This window comes from Gobio gobio, assembly GCF_949357685.1.
Source record: "Gobio gobio genome assembly, chromosome: 5".
NCBI classification, from domain to species: domain Eukaryota; kingdom Metazoa; phylum Chordata; class Actinopteri; order Cypriniformes; family Gobionidae; genus Gobio; species Gobio gobio.
Genome location: NC_137101.1, coordinates 58,455,043 through 58,473,162, shown reverse-complemented (window position 1 = coordinate 58,473,162; position 18,120 = coordinate 58,455,043). Strand labels below are relative to the sequence as shown.

The window sequence follows — 18,120 nt, the reverse complement described above, 5'->3', positions numbered from 1 at the left end:
CCAATTCGGATGAATACGGACATATACGGATCCATGGAATTTGACCTATCCGGCCAGTATACTCCTGGATTCTTCAGCAGTGTATACAGGAGTATCCTGGTCCGGATACACCTTTTTTCATGCAGTGGATACTCCTCACTGTTCTGAGTTTGTGAGATACATTCTGGATTGTGCATCAACATCTGAGTCCCTGAGATCCATTCTGGATTATGCATCAACATCTGAGTTCCTGAGACCCAGATTGGATTTAGACTCTATCTTTCTCGCTGTTGATTCTAAATAAACTTTTACTTGCATAAGATTCCTCTGTCTCTGTCCTCACATACTGTATATAGTTTATATTTTGCTGTTGTTGTTATTTATCAGTATTTTTTCAGTCTTGCTCAAAGTTATATTTATAAAGCTTATGAAGCTATTAATACTGGTAACTTTGATTTTTTTGTTTTGTTTTTGTTATTGTGTTTTCGTCCAAAGGACTTTAAGTTTCACATCTTAAGTTTGTATTTTTATACATTTTATTTATCAGAACTTTAATATATTTTTATGCTCCTCTGTTCTGTTGTGACAATAAAACAAACACGTTTATTTTTAAACTGCATTATCATGTTATTTTAGAGAGGGATCATGAATAACTACAAATAACTAATGTAAGGGAAATCTGTTTAAGTTTTTTACGCGTTTCTGTTTATATATATATATATATATATCGGAATTTTTAAATCAACAAATATTTGTATTGATATCGGCCTTAAAAATCCTTTATCGGTTGGGCTCTAGTTCGCATCCTCAACTATCTCGATAACTGGCTCATACTGGCTCAGTCCCGGAATCAGTTGTGTGAACACAGGGACATGGTGCTCCGTCAACTCAGCCTGTTGGGCCTTCGGGTCAACCGAGAGAAGAGCAAACTCTGCCCCACACAGAGGATCTCTTATCTCGGTATGGAGCTGGATTTGGTCAACCGGCCTGTGCAAGGAGCGAGTCCGGTCAGTGATGAACTGCTTGAATACGTTCAAAGGCAGGACAGCGGTCCCACTGAAATTCTTTCAGAAGCTCCTGGGGCATATGGCATCTGCAGCCGCGGTAACGCCGCTCGGATTGTGTCATATGAGAACACTTCAACGCTGGTTACACAACCGAGTCCCGAGATGGGTGTGGCAGAGCGGCAAGTACCGGGTCTCAGTTACTCCTTACTGTCGCCAAACCTTCAACCCGTGGGCGGACCCCTAGTTTCGCCGGGCCGGAGTGTCCTTAGAACAGGTATCCAGGTTTGCTGTGGTCTTCATGGATGCCTCATCCATGGGCTGGGGGGCCACATACAATGGGCACACAGTTTCGGGTCTGTGGACGGGGCCCCAACTGCGTTGGCATATAAATTGCCTAGAGTTACTGGTGGTACGTCTCACTCTGGGCCGCCTCAAAAAGCCGCTACAGGGTAAACACATACTGGTCCGTACGGACAGCACTGTGGCCGTTGCATACATCAACCGACAGGGTGGTCTACGCTCCCGTTGCATGCTCGGCTTGCCCGCCATCTCCTCCTGTGGAGTCAGAAGTTTGTGAGGTCACTTCGTGCCATTCACATCCCAGGTGCGCTGAACCAGACAGCCGACGAGCTCTCTCGTCAGCCGACACCTCCGGGTGAATCCCTGGTCACCCCTTCGGTGCCAGACGTTGCGGCCATCTGACCTGCATCCGTATGCTTGTGGAACGTGTGTGTAGGCTGGGTTCCATATGTATCAGTCCCCTAACGGCTACCCCATATGTGACCCCGTCTGTGAAACCCCGGCTAAAGTCGCATATTCTAATTATGAGATATAGAGCGTCAAAGTAGTCATAGCCATAAAAATGACCAAAACAGGTAATTTGTGTTTATTGCTGTAAATGATAGATTATACCAAGGGCTTTGAGATGCAGTACTCAATTTTTCCTTTATAATATTATAAATACTGAAATTAATGATTTTATTGATGCTACGTTTTATTATTTTGCACCAAAAAATATCGGATGTGTGGGCTTCTTAAATATAGATTTTAATCGTCTTTTTGTTTACTTTCGACGCAGAAACGACTGCTGATTCTTATATAATTCGGTTCAGAAACGTATTTTTTACAATTACAAAGTGCAAACAGACCATAATATCAATCCGCACGACCAACGATCAGGTCAGTGTCGGGAAAGGCAAGAAAACGGCGACTTAAGCCGGGTTCCGATTTCTGTGTGGATTTCTTCGTGTCATCACCGACATTTCAGGAACAGCTTATTTGTTTCCTAACTCCACCTTCTGCCTATACATCCATCTTATTTTAAAGACATTTAATGGCTGCTAAGTTTCGAAATAGCTTTGTTTTTGGATTCTGATGCGCTGAGTTTATGAATTCGCACTCTGACAGGGCGGCCGCGGCATGCAAAGTGCAAGGAACAGAACAGCTGATAGTTTAATTAATAATGATTAATATAGGCCTACTGTTTTTTGTAGGCTAAATAAAGAACCCATATTATATATTAATATAAAAAAGTTGCGTATGTCCTTCGGAAGCAAAGCTCTTGTGTTTGATGTTTTGGTTTCGGTTTGTAGCCTATAGGAATAGAACATGCATGAATGAGAACATAAAGTGCAGGACATGCTTTATGTAAAAGAGTTATTAAGCGCAATGAGCCATGAAAAAATCATAATGAATCATAATCTAATCGAATTGTGAGACAAGTGAAGATTCACAGTTATGACTAACTATCTACACAAAGTTTGAGACTGACCTGTTAACTTGGTAGGGTAGTCCTGAATTTACTCCAAATGTTACACAGTGAGATTTTCTATGGATGTTTTATATATTAATGGATATATAGGCCTATTAATGACATTTTCTACTGAGATTTCATTTTCCTAATAAAGTTATAGCCTACAAATCATTAGAGTGAACTGACTTGGTAAATCAAGCTCTTGTGGTGCCCCCATTCGTTTCAATGTTTCACGCTTTTTGGAGATGCACATCATAATAAATAGACTTGTTTTACAAAAAAAAAAAAGAATTTTCCCATAAATGTGTCCTATATCACTGAAAATGGGAGAATTTTAGCTTTAATGTGGTATATTGCACATAATCAGAATAATAATGGTTAAAATGTTTTACAATTTCAAAAATAAGCTTGATTTTAAAATTGGAATTTCTCAAAATCATGATTTTCTGAGGCCGAAATTCAGCAAATTTTTGACATGGTCTTACTCAGTCAATATTGAAGATATCAAGGTTATATTTTCAAGGTTTTATTTATCGGTCAGTTCCGACATACGTCGAATGTGAATGACTGAAAGGGAACGTCTCGGTTACGTATGTAATTTATTTCTTCTACTTTCAACACGTGAATTTATTGTGTGTGTATTGTGGCAAATGCAAAGTAGAACCAAACTAATCTTGTTGTTTAAGGCCACAGTGTGGGCCCACAAATGGCCCCAACAGGGGCCCACTCTGCTTAGTGTCCACACGTCCCCTGCGTTTCACGCTGGGATCTGTGCTCACAGTTGGGCGTGCCCGTAATGGCCCCATACGGGCCCCAAAAAAGCATGTTTGCTGCCACGTGAGTTCACTGATGTTGTTGTCATGGCTGTGTACATTCCATGTGTAAAAAGCACAGCAGCGACTGTAGCCTGACTCAGCAACTTTATAAATGTTATGTAGAGAGTATAATCACCCATGACATCTTGATGTGGTTTAAAGCTGCACTGTGGCTGATAAAAAGCTCTGGAGAGAGTCAGCAAATCAGCAGAGATCATTATAAGGACACAGCTACCCTCACTGACTGACATATAAAATTAAATTAAATTAAATGTATGAACGGTTTTTGTTTAAACTTCACATGGTTTATTTAATCATTCGTTTTTAATTACTTAAAAATTTTACTCAACTATCAAAAATGATACTTTAACTTTAAATATACTACAACATCAGGATATTAAATAATGTATTTTTAAAATATATATACCAAAAATATATTTTAAAGTAATGTTCAAATAAATGCACTTTAAAAGAGTACACAGAACTTTCATTTTAAGTATATTTTCAGAAACTATATTTTTAGAAAATATACTAAAATGTAAAATATCCTTTTAAAGTGTGTTAAAAGTTGTATAGGGAACATATGATGCATATATACTTTTTATATATTTAAAGATGGTAAAAAAAAATGTGTTAGTATATTTACAAGATCAAGGTTTTTCATCAAGTGGTGTAATGTTTCATATAAGAACACAGTACTGATGTCTAATATTAATTTTAATAATTGTCTTTTTAATTTGTATGTGGTGTATTTTCAAGCTGTGCTTAGGCATACGTTTGAGTGCAGAATGTTTGCTTAAGTTTTAATTTAATCTGCGAGCAATAATAACAGCATTAAGACTGGTTAATATGAGTCAGCCTTCTAGTTACTCCTCCCCAAGTCCTTATCTTCCACCTCCGCCCTTTTCAGATGGCAATAAAAACAGCAGCAGGCGTTCATTTCACCATTCTACCAGATCTTAACCCAAGACTTGACCAAACTCTTCTCACTCTCCTACAAGGTAAGGCTCTTACAATTCAAATGACCTATTATATTAACAAGTAAAACTGCACCAAATTACATTTTTTTTTATTCATAAGCTACATTTGAAACTTAGGTGTTAACTTTTATGTTACCAAATGATACTGAATTTTATTTTTTAAATATTTTTATTTTTATTGCGCCTGGTTCAGTAATGAACTATTGTAATAAAGTAGCAGTGAAATGGGACATGGGATCAACGCCGTCGAAGAACCAAACAATCCAAGATCATGCCAAATCGTCAACAATCGTGCATCACTAACTCAGTTAGCAGGATTTGATTGTTGACGATTTGGCATGATCTTGGATTGTTTGGTTCTTCGACGCCGTTGATCCCATGTCCCATTTCACTGTTACTTTATTACAATAGTTCAATAGTTCAGCCTGTGATTGGCTGAGTAAAATAAAATAATAATATATTTACCTCTAAGGAAAAAAGTTTTTAAAGAGAAGTTTTTTACGGTGGTGGCTATTAACAGAAGATATTAACCGTTGAAGCTGGAAATATACTATACAGTTTTTTCAGCGGCTTCTGTGACTGTTTGTTAGCCTTGATAAACAGCGGTTAGTAGAAAATCATAGTATAGATGTATGAGTCCTGCATGTGCATAATTAAAAATTAACATTAAAGGATTAGTTCACTTTTAAATAAACTTTTGCTGATAATTTACTCACCCCCATGTCATCCAAGATGTCCATGTCTTTCTTTCTGCAGTCGAAAAGAAATTAAGCTTTTGATGAAAACATTCCAGGATCGTTCTCCATATAATGAACTTCAGTGGGCTCCAAACGGTTCAAGGTCCAAATGACATTTTCAGTGCAGCTTCAAAGGGCTTTAAGCGATACTAAATGATGAATAAGGGTCTTATCTAGCGAAACGTATTTATGCTATTATTTGACCTCTTATCAGACGAACGTGATCATCTCTGAGCTCCGCCATAAGTTCCGCTAAGTGAGGTCAAAATATAGATGCATACATAGATGCCTCATTAGCGCTTGCACGGATCAGTAGAATGAGGCATCTACGATTGATATATCTATGACCAGGCTCATATTTGACCTCACTTAGCGGAACTTATGGCGGAGCTCAGAGATGATCACGTTTGTCTGATAAGAGGTAAAATAATAGCATAAATACTGCTCAGTTTCTCACTGAAACTGATGGTTTCTCTAGATAAGACCCCTATTCGTCGTCTGGTGTCGTTTAAAGCCCTTTGAAGCAGCACAGAAACTGTCATTTGGACCTTGAACCGGTTGGAGCTCATTGAAGTCCATTATATGGAGAACGATCCTAGAATGTTTTCATCAAAAAGCTTAATTTCTTTTCGACTTTAGAAAGAAAGACATGGACATCTTGGATGACATGGGGGTGAGTAAATTATCAGCAAAAGTTTATTTAAAAGTGAACTTATCCTTTAATATCAATGTAGTTATTATCAGTCTTTAGTTCTAACACACATAACACTGTATGGTCATCATTAGCTATGTTTACATCTCAAGTTCAACTTGGGTCTCATTGTGTCTCATTACCCTGTGTCATTTCCCATTTCACTGTCACAAATGCATTCTTTGTGAACAGCCGCTTAGGACTAGCGATGTTTCGGTCCTTTACTGAGCGGAGCGCGTCACAGGACAGGTTATTGGTTAATCGCCTCAACTCACTTCACGCGCATGAAACGTCATATACAGACATTTCCCTAAACAGCCACAGGTCAGATTTTCCACTGTAATAAAGATCACCGTCTCGCACATGCTCCAACTCTTCTTCTCCGTTTTTAGTGCATCTCTGTGGCAGAATTACAGCGCCACATACTGGTCTAGCATGTAAACTAGGTACGTTTTGAGTCAGTATCAGCGGTTTTCGTGTGTACGCAGATATTTCTAGAGACAAGGGGGAAAAAAAGATTGGTAAGGGAAAGCTCTGGCTTTGTGCGGATGTGGCCAAATGTTTTTTTCCAAATGTGGTTCCTTAGCTGTCTGTTGTATGTACACAGTGCTGGCACAGGTTATGAGGTTTTGCCTCGATTAACAGCAGTTATGTGAATTAATAGGAGCTCATCTAGTGTGTCTGTTCAGAATGTTAATCCTCTCTCTCTCATCTATTTAAGTCTATCTATAGTAAAAAGGTTGTTGTGATGAATGCTGCAAATTGTTCATTACAAGATACAAAGTGAGATTCCCTCATAAGTCATTTACTTTCAAATGTCTTCTTTGTTTTAAGCAGGAACAGGAACAGGAACGTCATGGATTCTGCACTCTCAAAATCTATGCGAGGTCTTACTACTGCTGAAGACATGAGGAACCACACCAGAAATATAATGCAGCCCTATGCCAACTGGGAAGAGTATCTGACTCCAGCACCTCTATCTATAGCCCTCCTGGGAGAGCTGGTGTTCATCTCGTCCGCAACAGATTTCTCTATCAATAAAAATCCACCCAAAGGGGGCTATAAATTCATCAGATACCCTGAGTCCTTTCGCGCCTGCCTTATGCAAGTGTGTAACTCTGGTTGGCAGGCCTTTAATGTGGCCCATAATAGCATGGATCAGATTCGCCTCCATACCTCCCAAGTTCCAGATTACATGAAGGCAGCTGTGAGGATTCTGTTCCAAGATGATAATGAAGTTGTTAATGCACATCTTCCTGATCAGCTGAACAATATCACCGTTGTTGCTGAAGAATGTGTTAAGCTGTCTGAGAGAGCTGAAAAGCGTTTTACCGATGTGATCAATATCATCCAAGAGCTGCTTGAAGCGTGTATCAATGCACAGAGCTTTTATGGGGAGGAGTTGGAAGCAATGAATAAAAAAATAGAAGAGAGCAAACTGAGGGAGCAGTCGGCAATAGAATCCAAGAAAATGTTTGAGAAGACAATGAGTGCTGTGGAGAAGCAAATGAATCAGTTTAATGAGGACTACAAGAATGCCATGGATTCTCTCCCCAGTGGATGGGACATGATTGGAATGGATTTTGTGAGTGGGTTAACACAGGGCATTACAGGCCTAATTAATGGAACGGCAACTGCTGCTTCTCAACCAGAGAAAATGTCGAAAAACACATCGACGATAGATGAAATAATTGTATATTGTAAATCAGCGGAGATTTTAAATTATGCACAGAACATCCAGGACTTTATGAATGTGAAGAGTGAGGTGAACGACATTGACTGGACAAACCTATACGATCAGAAGAATAAAACCACAAAGACGGATTTCATAGCAAAACAGTATGAACGACTCAATGAAATTTTTAAAGGAACCCCTGACTGCAATGCAAAGACACAAGCACAGGAGATGTGCAATAAGGGCTTGGAAATATGCACTGAGCTTGCAAAATATGCACCAGAAGGCAAACTGGACAAAGACAAAAGCACTCAGATAATACAAATGGTCTCGGACCTGACTAAGTCTGCTCGTAGTTTTGATAGCAAAAGCAAAGAAGTCACAAATTCTCCAGCCATTTCTCAAAAACCACCAATGATGTCTAAAGAAGAACAAAAGTTAGAGAGACCCACTGCTTCCCAGAGGGCTACAGATAATGCAAGATTTGCCATAGAGCAGACCCGAGCTCAGCTGGACAAGACAAGAGAGGACTATAATAAGTGTTTGGACAAACTAGAGAAGAACCAGAAGGAACTGACTGATATCCTGGTCACTATGAGAAATTGTGAACTGAAAGAGATTGACTTCAAAACTACCGTGGAGATGCTGACCAAAGGATTGGATGCCATGGGGAGAGTGAAGGAGCAGTGGGAGAAGATGGTCCTCTTCTTTCAGATGATATCCAACATTGTGAAAATCAGCCTGAGCACAACTCTCAAAAACTTTGTCTCAACATCTGAGAAAACACAACTCCTCTCCTACAGCGCAAAGCTCTTCTCAAAAGATATGCTGTACATCCAAGCTTTCCAAGCCAGTAACCTTGCTAATCTGGTCAATATGATCTCTGGAACATACACAGATATTTCCAACAAGTACCTGATGGGCCGTGTCAGTTCACTGGGAAAACTGATGGCCATGGATAAAACTAAACCAGAATTTGAGACTGAGCGAAAACAGCTCCAGGACGGCTGTGATGAGGCACAGGGTGAGATCCTAAAGCTTGTCCTGAAGAATAAACAGGAGTATGAACAGAAGAGCACTGCAAGACTAGAAAGGATCGATCGCGAATTGCTTGCCATTCTACCTGCTGCTCCCCCCGAAAAAATCAAGAGTATCCAAGAAGATGTTAAAGCTGGATTCAGTGAATACGTCTGAGGGAATGTGAAGAAATGTGTATTTTCTAGTTTTGCATTGGTAAGCACCAGATGATAATATACGATTCAAATTGAAGTTGTTTTTCTTTAACACAAAGTCATGATTGAACGTTTTAGACAATTACATTTTTAAGACTGTTAAAATATATAATTATTTGCCATTGTCTCTTTTGGATGGGAGAGTATTTTTAAAGACATTTCACTGTAGAAACACCATTAAATGAAATGTTATGATATTAAAAACATCTACCTGATATTCATTTGGCTTCAACATTGTCTGTGTGATAGCTTTCAGGATTTCAATAACTGTGTATATTTCTTTTTAGAAAATACGTGACAAGACAAAAGCCTCTTCTTTCAAATGCATCAACCATTACCGTCATCGATCAACATCTGCATTCCAGATTAATTGAGGAAAATTGGAGAGCATCTTTTTGAGTATATGGGATTTAGTGTGATTTTACTTATTGTGTTTGCTTATTGATTTCTCTTTGGGTTTAACTATACTTCTGTTTACTTTTCTGTTTAAGAGTGTATTTCTATTTAGGCGTGTATGCAAATATTAATGGAGCACAATTATTACTTTAGTTCTGCTTTAAGTTTACTTATATTGTTTTCTTCTTGATCTTAATTACATATCATGAACTCTTCTGATTGCTAATTTTTGCTTTTTCCTAATAACTTGCCATGATTGAATACTAAACAAATCAATAACCATTTATTAACATTAGTTAACTATTTTTGTTAACATGAACTAACAATAAAAATACCCCTGAAGCTTTTATTAGTTCATGTTCATTTCAACATTTACTAATACATTATTGAAATCAAAAGTTGTATGTTAGTATTATTTAATAGACTTGAGAAATAAGAATGAACAGTTGTGTTATTAACTGTTAATGTTATGAGCTAGTGTTAACAAAGATTAATAAATAATGTAACAAATGTATTGCTCATTGTTTTGAGCTATTTTTGAAAAAAGGGGCTCATTTTCCGTCTCCTCTAGAGTTAGTTAGGGTTTTTGAATCCATTCAGCCAATCTCCGGGTCTGGCGGTTGCACTTTTAGCATAGCTTAGCATAGATCATTGAATCTGATTAGACCTTTAGCATCTCACACAAAAATGACCAAATAGTTTCTATATTTTTCCTATTTAAAACTTGACTCTTCTGTAGGTACATCGTGGACTACGACAGACGGAAAATTAAAAGTTGTGATTTTCTAGACCGATATGGCTATATATGTAACTAGAGAAGAGTCAATGGATTCAAAAATGGTAAAACTCAATTGTTTAATTCTAGGGGAGTTGGAAAATGAGCCTAATTTCAAAAATAGTGGCGTGTTCCTTTATTGTAAACATGTGTTACCAATAGGCTAAATCTTATCTAAAGTATCTCTGTTCTGATAACCTGTTGGTCAGAGTTTACTTTTAGGTGTGTGGCAGTGATTGTTATCAAAGCAACTAAAAAATTATAATAAATGTTGATTATTATAACAAACTGCTTCTGAGTTTAAATTTTATTTATTAATTGATGTGCAAAAAAATGAAATTTGAGGGGAAAATTCTGTTCTCTGATTGGCAGCCAACTTCACTACCCTTCACTTAAAGCAACCGTCTTACAGAGCAAATAGTGTAGTAGACTGAGTGGATAATAATCTGGAGGGGATCAGAATTCTCAGTATTTGGTAAAACGTATTATCCCGGTAATTAATATAGAGATTATTGTTACCTGAGCACTTCAAAACACCCATATAGCATGCTTACATGACATCAAAGTAGAATATTTTTCATCAATGAACCATGATATATAACGTTATAACGCAACCACTTATTGGCTGGAAACAAAATAAAACCATACTATGTAAAACACTAAGGTGTAACAATTAGTGTACCAATTGCAGAAAAATAAAATAAAGCATGTTTTGTTACCTTTTGGAGCTTGTGAGGGTTCAGTTTGAGCAGATGTTTTATACCATCATCACTGTCCTTGTCAAAGCTCATTACCCAGTACATTAAGCATCTGGCTCATATTCACGTCTCAAACATATCCTCAAAACTGTCATTTTCAACATCTTCAAAATCAATATTCGGATCAAACGTCACTTCATCAGTGTGTATCAGACATTATCACGTAAAGGGGAAGTGCACTTATTCAGTCATTAAAGATTCAATTATTGTTGTGCAAAAAAATTATATATGTAAGTAGTTATTACACCGACTGTCAAAATGTATGATTGATGGTGACATCTGACCTTTGTCTTTGAAGTTTTTGACCTCTGACCCTGGGCCCCCAACCCCTAGGCATCAACCTTTGACCTTGAGTTATGGTTATGAATGGGTTATTGTTATGAGATGTGTAGTCCCTTGTCCTTTGACCATCTGCAAGTGATCAGCCCTCCAGCAGGGAAATACGATGTTGACCTTTGGGTGACCAAATTGGATATGGTTAATTTTGTGGTAGGGTCAGGGTAATTTGAAGGTCGAGGGGTAGCGGATGTGCAGACAATGTGACGGCTTCCGCATTCCATCAGAGTTGTATATAAACAGAGGGTCCATAAGTAAGTGATCGGGGGTATGAAGACACTAAGTAAGTGAAAGAAAGAAATATGTTTTAACATATCAGATCATATGGATGAATTTCAATGTGGTCTCTCTCTCTCTCTCTCTCTCTCTCTCTCTCTCTCTCTCTCACACACACACACACACACACACACACACACACACACACACACACATTGGGTGTGTTTCAAACGATTGAGTGAAATATATTTTAAATGAAATTACTATATATATTACGCTATGATTGTCCTCATACTAAATTACTGAAACAGAAATTATTCATTAAATATCTTTTTCAGAGAGTATGAATGGTTTACAAAATGACAGGCTTTAAAATGTCAGCACAGTCTGACTTTCTTTCTAACTTTTTCCAGACCAAATACATTATAATGTTAAAAATGTTCAAAGTCTAATCTTAAAATTCAATTCAATTCAATTCAATTCAAATGTATTTGTATAGCGCTTTTCACAATACACATTGTTTCAAAGCAGCTTCACAGAAAGTGCATTTCATAAATGTACATTGAAAAATGTTAGAAAGAGAATGTTAAAGAAAAATGTTAGGATAAGTTAATCAATCATGTATTATTTTAGGCCATAACAACGCTGGCGTTGAGTCGTCTCTTCACAGGCGTCGAGTCGTCTCATCACAGGGGCATCTGAAGTCTCCATGAGAGGCTGGATACAAACTGGAGCTGACCAACTAGTTACCTCGGGACTAGTGTCCCGAGATAACAACAGAAAAGCAGATGGGAAATAATTAGCATAGCTGCTGTTCAGAATATTAATGCTGTTGGTGCGATTTAACTGTAGTATAAAACTTATTTATAATGTGAATGCTTGGCTAAAGAGATGCGTCTTTAATCTAGTTTTAAACTGGGACAGCGAGTCTGAACCTCGAACAATATCCGGAAGACTATTCCAGAGTTTAGGAGCTAAATGTGAAAATGCCCTCCCTCCTTTAGTGGACTTAGATATCCTAGGAATGACCAGAAGCCTCGAGTTTAGTGATCTTAAAGAGCACGATGGATTGTAGGGCGATAAAAGATCAGTTAAATACACTGGAGCTAAACCATTTAGGGCTTTATAGGTCAGTAGCAATACTTTGTAATTGATACGGAACTTAATAGGTAACCAGTGTAGAGATGATAAAATTGGTGTTATATGATCATATTTTCTTGACCTAGTAAGAACTCTAGCAGCTGCGTTTTGGACTAACTGTAGCTTGTTTATCGATGATGCAGGACAACCAGCTAATAAAGCATTACAGTAATCTAGTCTCGAGGTCATGAATGCATGAACTAACTTTTCTGCATCAGAAATAGATAGAATGTTACGTAGCTTGGCAATGTTTCTAAGGTGGAAAAATGCCGTTCTTGTAACATATGAAATATGACTTTCGAAAGACAAGTTGCGGTCTAATATAACACCCAGGTCTCTTACTGTAGTGGATAAAGCGACAGGACATCCTTCCAAGTTAAAGTTGTATTGTGAGAGGTTTTGTGGGCAGTTTTTTGGACCAATAAGTAATACCTCCGTTTTATCTGAATTTAATAGCAGAAAATTACATGTCATCCAGTGTTTAATATCTTCAACACACGCTGTCAGTTTAGATAATTTAGCGTTTTCATCTGGTCGTGATGAAATATATAATTGAGTGTCATCAGCATAACAGGGGAAATTAATTCCATGTTTTCTTATAATATTACCAAGTGGCAGCATATATATTGAGAATAGCAGAGGGCCTAGCACGGATCCTTGCGGCACCCCATAGTCTACTGATGTTATCTTTGATTTTTCCCCATTTAGACAGACAAAATGGTAGCGGTCTGATAAATACGATCTAAACCAGTTTAATGCCTGTCCCTGAACACCAGTGTAATTTTGAAGTCGATCTAATAGTATTTTATGATCTATAGTATCAAACGCAGCACTAAGATCGAGTAGAACTAGTATTGAGATACAGCCTTGATCAGAAGCTAGAAGTAAATAATTTGTGATTTTAACGAGTGCAGTTTCTGTGCTATGATGCGGCCTGAATCCTGATTGAAATTTTTCATAGATATCATTTTCTTGCAAGAAAGAGCACAATTGAGCGGACACAACTTTTTCTAGTATTTTAGACATAAATGGAAGATTTGAAATTGGTCTGTAATTTGCTAGGTTATTATGATCTAATTGTGGCTTCTTAATGAGAGGTTTTATGACTGCCAACTTGAATATTCTTGGAACATGACCTAAAGATAAAGACGAGTTAATAATATTGAGAAGAGGCTCTTCCACTACAGGTAACAACTCTTTCAGTAGTTTAGTGGGTATTGGATCTAATAAACATGTTGTTGGTTTAGATGCAATGATAAGTTTATTTAGCTCTTCCTGTCCTATAGTTGTAAAGCGGTGTAGTAGTTCTTGAGGGGCGATAATTGCGGTTGAATCATAAGACATCATTAATGATTGTACATTTACAATTTTGTTTCTGATGCTTTCTATTTTGTCAGCGAAGAAGTTCATAAAATCATTACTACTAAACTGTGACGGAATATTTTGCTCAGGCGATGCTTGTTTATTTGTTAGTCTAGCCACGGTGTTAAATAAAAACCTTGGATTATTTTGGTTATTTTCTATTAGTTTGCGGAGATGCTCAGCTCTGGCTGCTTTTAGGGCCTTTTTATAACGTGACATACTTTCTTTCCATGCGATTCTAAAGACCTCTAAATTAGTTTGTTTCCATTTACGCTCTAAGTTACGAGTTTCTCTCTTGATAACATGTGTAGCACTGTTGTACCATGGTGCTTTATTTTTCTCTCTAACCTTTTTCAATCTAATTGGTGCTACAATTTCTAATGGTTAAATTTTAAAAGGTTAAATTAGATGTAAACAAATTTTTTAAGTTTTAATAAATTCTTATATTTATCTCCCTATAAGACTATTGAATAAAGCAATTCAGCTTAAACCATTACTATAAATATTCCATTACTTCAACGGTTTTAGATTTCATTTATACAGTGGTGGGCTGTCAGGGCCTTCTCTGCTGGCAAAAAAAACTAAACAAAAAAAAACATATATATATATATATATATATATATATATATATATATATATATATATATATATATATATATATATATATATATATATATATATATATATATATATATATATATATATATATTAGGGATGCCACAATTCTCAATATATTATTGAACCTTTCGGTACGGCATTCACGGTTCATTACGCGCTTGTGAATTGCGTTTTTTTCGGTTTCTCAAAGTCTTTCGGTATATCTCAAAATCAATTATTTTTCTACAAATTCTATAATTTGCCTCCATCGCAATATACTGAACAACGCAACATAAATTCACATCACATGTTAGTGGTAGAGTTATACTCATGGAACACTATAGTTATTCACAATCACAAAAGTTCATTATTTGCATGCGTTTTAAAGCCTTGCCGGTTTCATTCGCGTGCGCGGTATTAACATGCGTTTTTCAGAGCGCGCGCACTAAACGCCTGTCAAACACGTGATTACTGGACTAAGTAGTCGTCTTACTGCACTAATACTGTCAAATACACACAAGGTTAACATAAACACAGTCGGTAATGTCTAAAGTGAAAGTAAAATCGCGTGTGTATGTATATTAGATGCACGAAGGTCTTAAATTGACAACAGCAGCCTAGTGAACACGCTGTCCTTAAAGGGACAGTTCACCTCTAAAATGATGTCATTATTTACTCACTCTAATATTTTTCCAAAACTGTATTCATTTCTCGATGACAGAATTTTCATTTTTGAGTGAACTATCCCTTTAATGTTAATACAACAACAAAAGACAAAGAGAAAATCACTCACTGCTCTTGACTGAAAAACTAATACAGTAGCTTTAATAAAAATCAATGTATATTTTATAGTGAAGTCTATGTAGTGTTTTATTTTTACATTAATTCATTCAATTTCATACTTAAATGCTGCTGTACAGCTCTGAGCTGCCAGTGTAAATCTTTATATATATTTATTTTATATTATACAATACATTAGGAATGTGTACAAGGTTTTTTTTTAAGTAAAGTTTTAAGTTTAAGTAAGGTTTTTCAAATCTTTTAAGTAAAATAAAGAAAGAGTATTGCAATAAAAAAAATTCTTTTTTCTCTTTAACCTCTTGCTGTTCCTGTCGCCTAAGAATAGAATAACAAAAAATGTATGTGACAAGCCATCAGAACCGAACCAAACCGAACCAAAAACCGTGGTTAAAAACCGAGGTATGTATTGAACCGTGGACTAACTGTATTGTTGCATCCCTATATATATATATATATATATATATATATATATATATATATATATATATATATATATATATATATATATATATATATATATATATATATATATACTGTATAAATTCATAATTAAATTAATGTGTGTATTGTTAGAATAATGATGAAATTGATTCTTTTATTCCCAATGTATATACAGGGATAAGGCCTAATGTATGGAGGTCTTACTCCCAATGTGTAACCAAGGGTGATGCCAAATGTAGAGAGGCCTATGTTAACCACACAGATATGTTATGCATGGTTTTATGATGTTGGAAATATATAGAAAATGTAGTGGAGGTTTTATAGAGAACCTTTATGTTAGACTTTATAAGAGTCTTATAGAAAAATGTAGTGGAGGTTTTATAGAGAACCTTTATACTGGACTTTATAAGAGCCACATGTAGAACAGAAACAGCAGAGTGAAATAAAGAAGTTGTTTATATGGCCGAGAAACTTTTATAAGAAGTTTTTATTTTTACAACTTTTATGTATAAGCTGTTTATAAGGCCGAAAAGCCTAAAGGAGGTTTTTCTTATACAACTTTCATAAATGACTTTGTAAGCATGGAAAAACATGACAACATGATATTGTAAAAATTTTTTACTTTGGTTCATAGCAAAAATACAGACACATGGTTTGGTAAAAATGTTTTATTTGGTTTTATAGTAAAGACATGGAAGCACAGACTTTTGTAAAAATGTTTTATTTGGTTTTATAGTAAAGACACAGAGACAAAGACTTTGTAAAAGTATTTTATTGAATAATTGAAATGAACACGCTGAGACATGTTTTAGGCAATCTGCTTTATTAAGAAGATGAAGAAGAACACTAAGTCATATGTATAAAGGTCATTTATTAATGTAACAAAGTATTGAATGAAGAAACAGGTTTTACCCAGGATGATGTCTTGCAGACGAGACGAAGGAGGAGATTAAGGAACCAAGCCAGAAGAAGAAGAATGAAAGAGTACAGAGCATTATATACTAAAATGTTGAAGGAATTGAGGGAGTTGACAATCGTTCAAAATCTAGGATTGGATGAACTGTGCCTATGTAATTGAATATGTGATGAATAAAAAAAAATATTTTTTCTCTTTAACCTCTTGCTGTTCCTGTCGCCTAAGAATAGAATAACAAAAAATTTATGTGACAAGCCATCAGAACCGAACCAAACCGAACCAAAAACCGTGGTTAAAAACGTCTCGGTTACGTATGTAACCCTCGTTCCCTGAAGGAGGGAACGGAGACGTACGTCGGAACTGACCGACGAATTGGGATCTGTTTCAGAGACCAATCTACTTCGAGTGTATTAAAAACGAGCCAATGGACATTGGCATGCGGTGCACGCATTCCACGCGCCGCCCCGCATTGCGGGTATAAATACGGAAGTGGAAGTACCGCATATTGTTTTCAACTGAGGAGCCGAGAAGAGTGGCTCGGGCCTTCAGCTGAAGCACAGCACCTGGCGACGGGACGTACGTCTCCGTTCCCTCCTTCAGGGAACGAGGGTTACATACGTAACCGAGACGTTCCCTTTCAGTCGGTCACGTTCGACGTACGTCGGAACTGACCGACGAATTGGGATCCCTACCAAAACGCCAGGGATGCTGGCCCTTCCAGCGCCCTGCCTGAGCTCGCTGGACCACTCCTAAGTTGGAGTGGGAGTCAGGGCTCCCGGCAGGGAAGGACAGTCACTGCTGTTCCTGCAAGACCCACTCAGCGTGACTATAGGATAACGCTGGGAAAGCGTGCCCGTCTCGGGAGATGGCACGCTGCGGAGCCACATCCTTCAATGGAAGGAGAGGTGGAAATACGCATCAGGACTAACCTAACCTAGGGTAGTGCAACTATGGAAAATCTCTGGGGTGGACCCAACCTGATCCCAGGGGGGGAAGAACACATCCCAGAGATGACAGAGCGGGCTCTGTCGAGGGAAGACACGGGGCTAACCGAGCAGGGTAGCAGATACCGTGGAGAATACACATATGGGGTAGCCGTGAGGGGACCGCAACATATGGAACCCAGCCTACACACACGTTCCACAAGCATACGGGTGCAGGCCTGGCGCCAGACGGCCGCGACGTCTGGCACTGCAGGGGTGACGGAGGAGCTCGACAGGGTTAGCCGTTTCCGGGGAACACAACTGGAGAAGATAGACGCACGTATCCGGCCCAGAGGGCGGGAGTGGCGTTGCAAGCCGACACTTAGAACGGGCACTTAGCGCTACTGGCCACTGGGGGCGAGGATGCGGGAAGATACCGGCTCTACACGGAGGCTATAGAATCTAGCGAACGTGTTAGGTGTCGCCCAGCCCGCAGCTCTACAAATGTCTGTCAGCGAGGCACCTTGAGCCAGCGGCCAGGATGAAGCAACACTCCTTGTTGAGTGTGCTCGCACCCCGAACGGGCAAGG

The 18,120-nt window shown here is 37.8% G+C and overlaps 2 protein-coding genes across 3 annotated transcripts in view; one reads left to right on the top strand and one right to left on the bottom strand.

Annotated features, from left to right (window-relative positions):
• LOC307127066 (uncharacterized protein) overlaps positions 1–18,120 on the bottom strand; it is a 290,663-nt gene that overhangs the window by 126,638 nt on the left and 145,905 nt on the right. The gene's annotated exons all lie outside the window — the stretch shown is intronic.
• Positions 4,501–10,323, top strand: LOC307126640 (uncharacterized protein). 2 transcript variants are annotated; one of them, XM_079817268.1, is made up of 3 exons: positions 4,501–4,555; positions 6,800–8,870; positions 9,157–10,323. In XM_079817268.1, the coding sequence occupies exon 2, from the start codon at positions 6,819–6,821 to the stop codon at positions 8,829–8,831; it is 2,013 nt and encodes a 670-aa protein (XP_079673394.1). In that variant the 5' UTR covers positions 4,501–4,555; positions 6,800–6,818; the 3' UTR covers positions 8,832–8,870; positions 9,157–10,323. The 2 variants fall into 2 exon arrangements, with proteins under 2 accessions (XP_079673394.1, XP_079673395.1); XM_079817269.1 differs by having other exon boundaries at positions 6,797–8,870.

Excerpts from the sequence above, each read along its gene's own strand:
- LOC307126640 (XM_079817268.1), top strand. The coding sequence starts at position 6,819 with ATGGATTCTGCACTCTCAAAATCTATGCGAGGTCTTACTACTGCTGAA.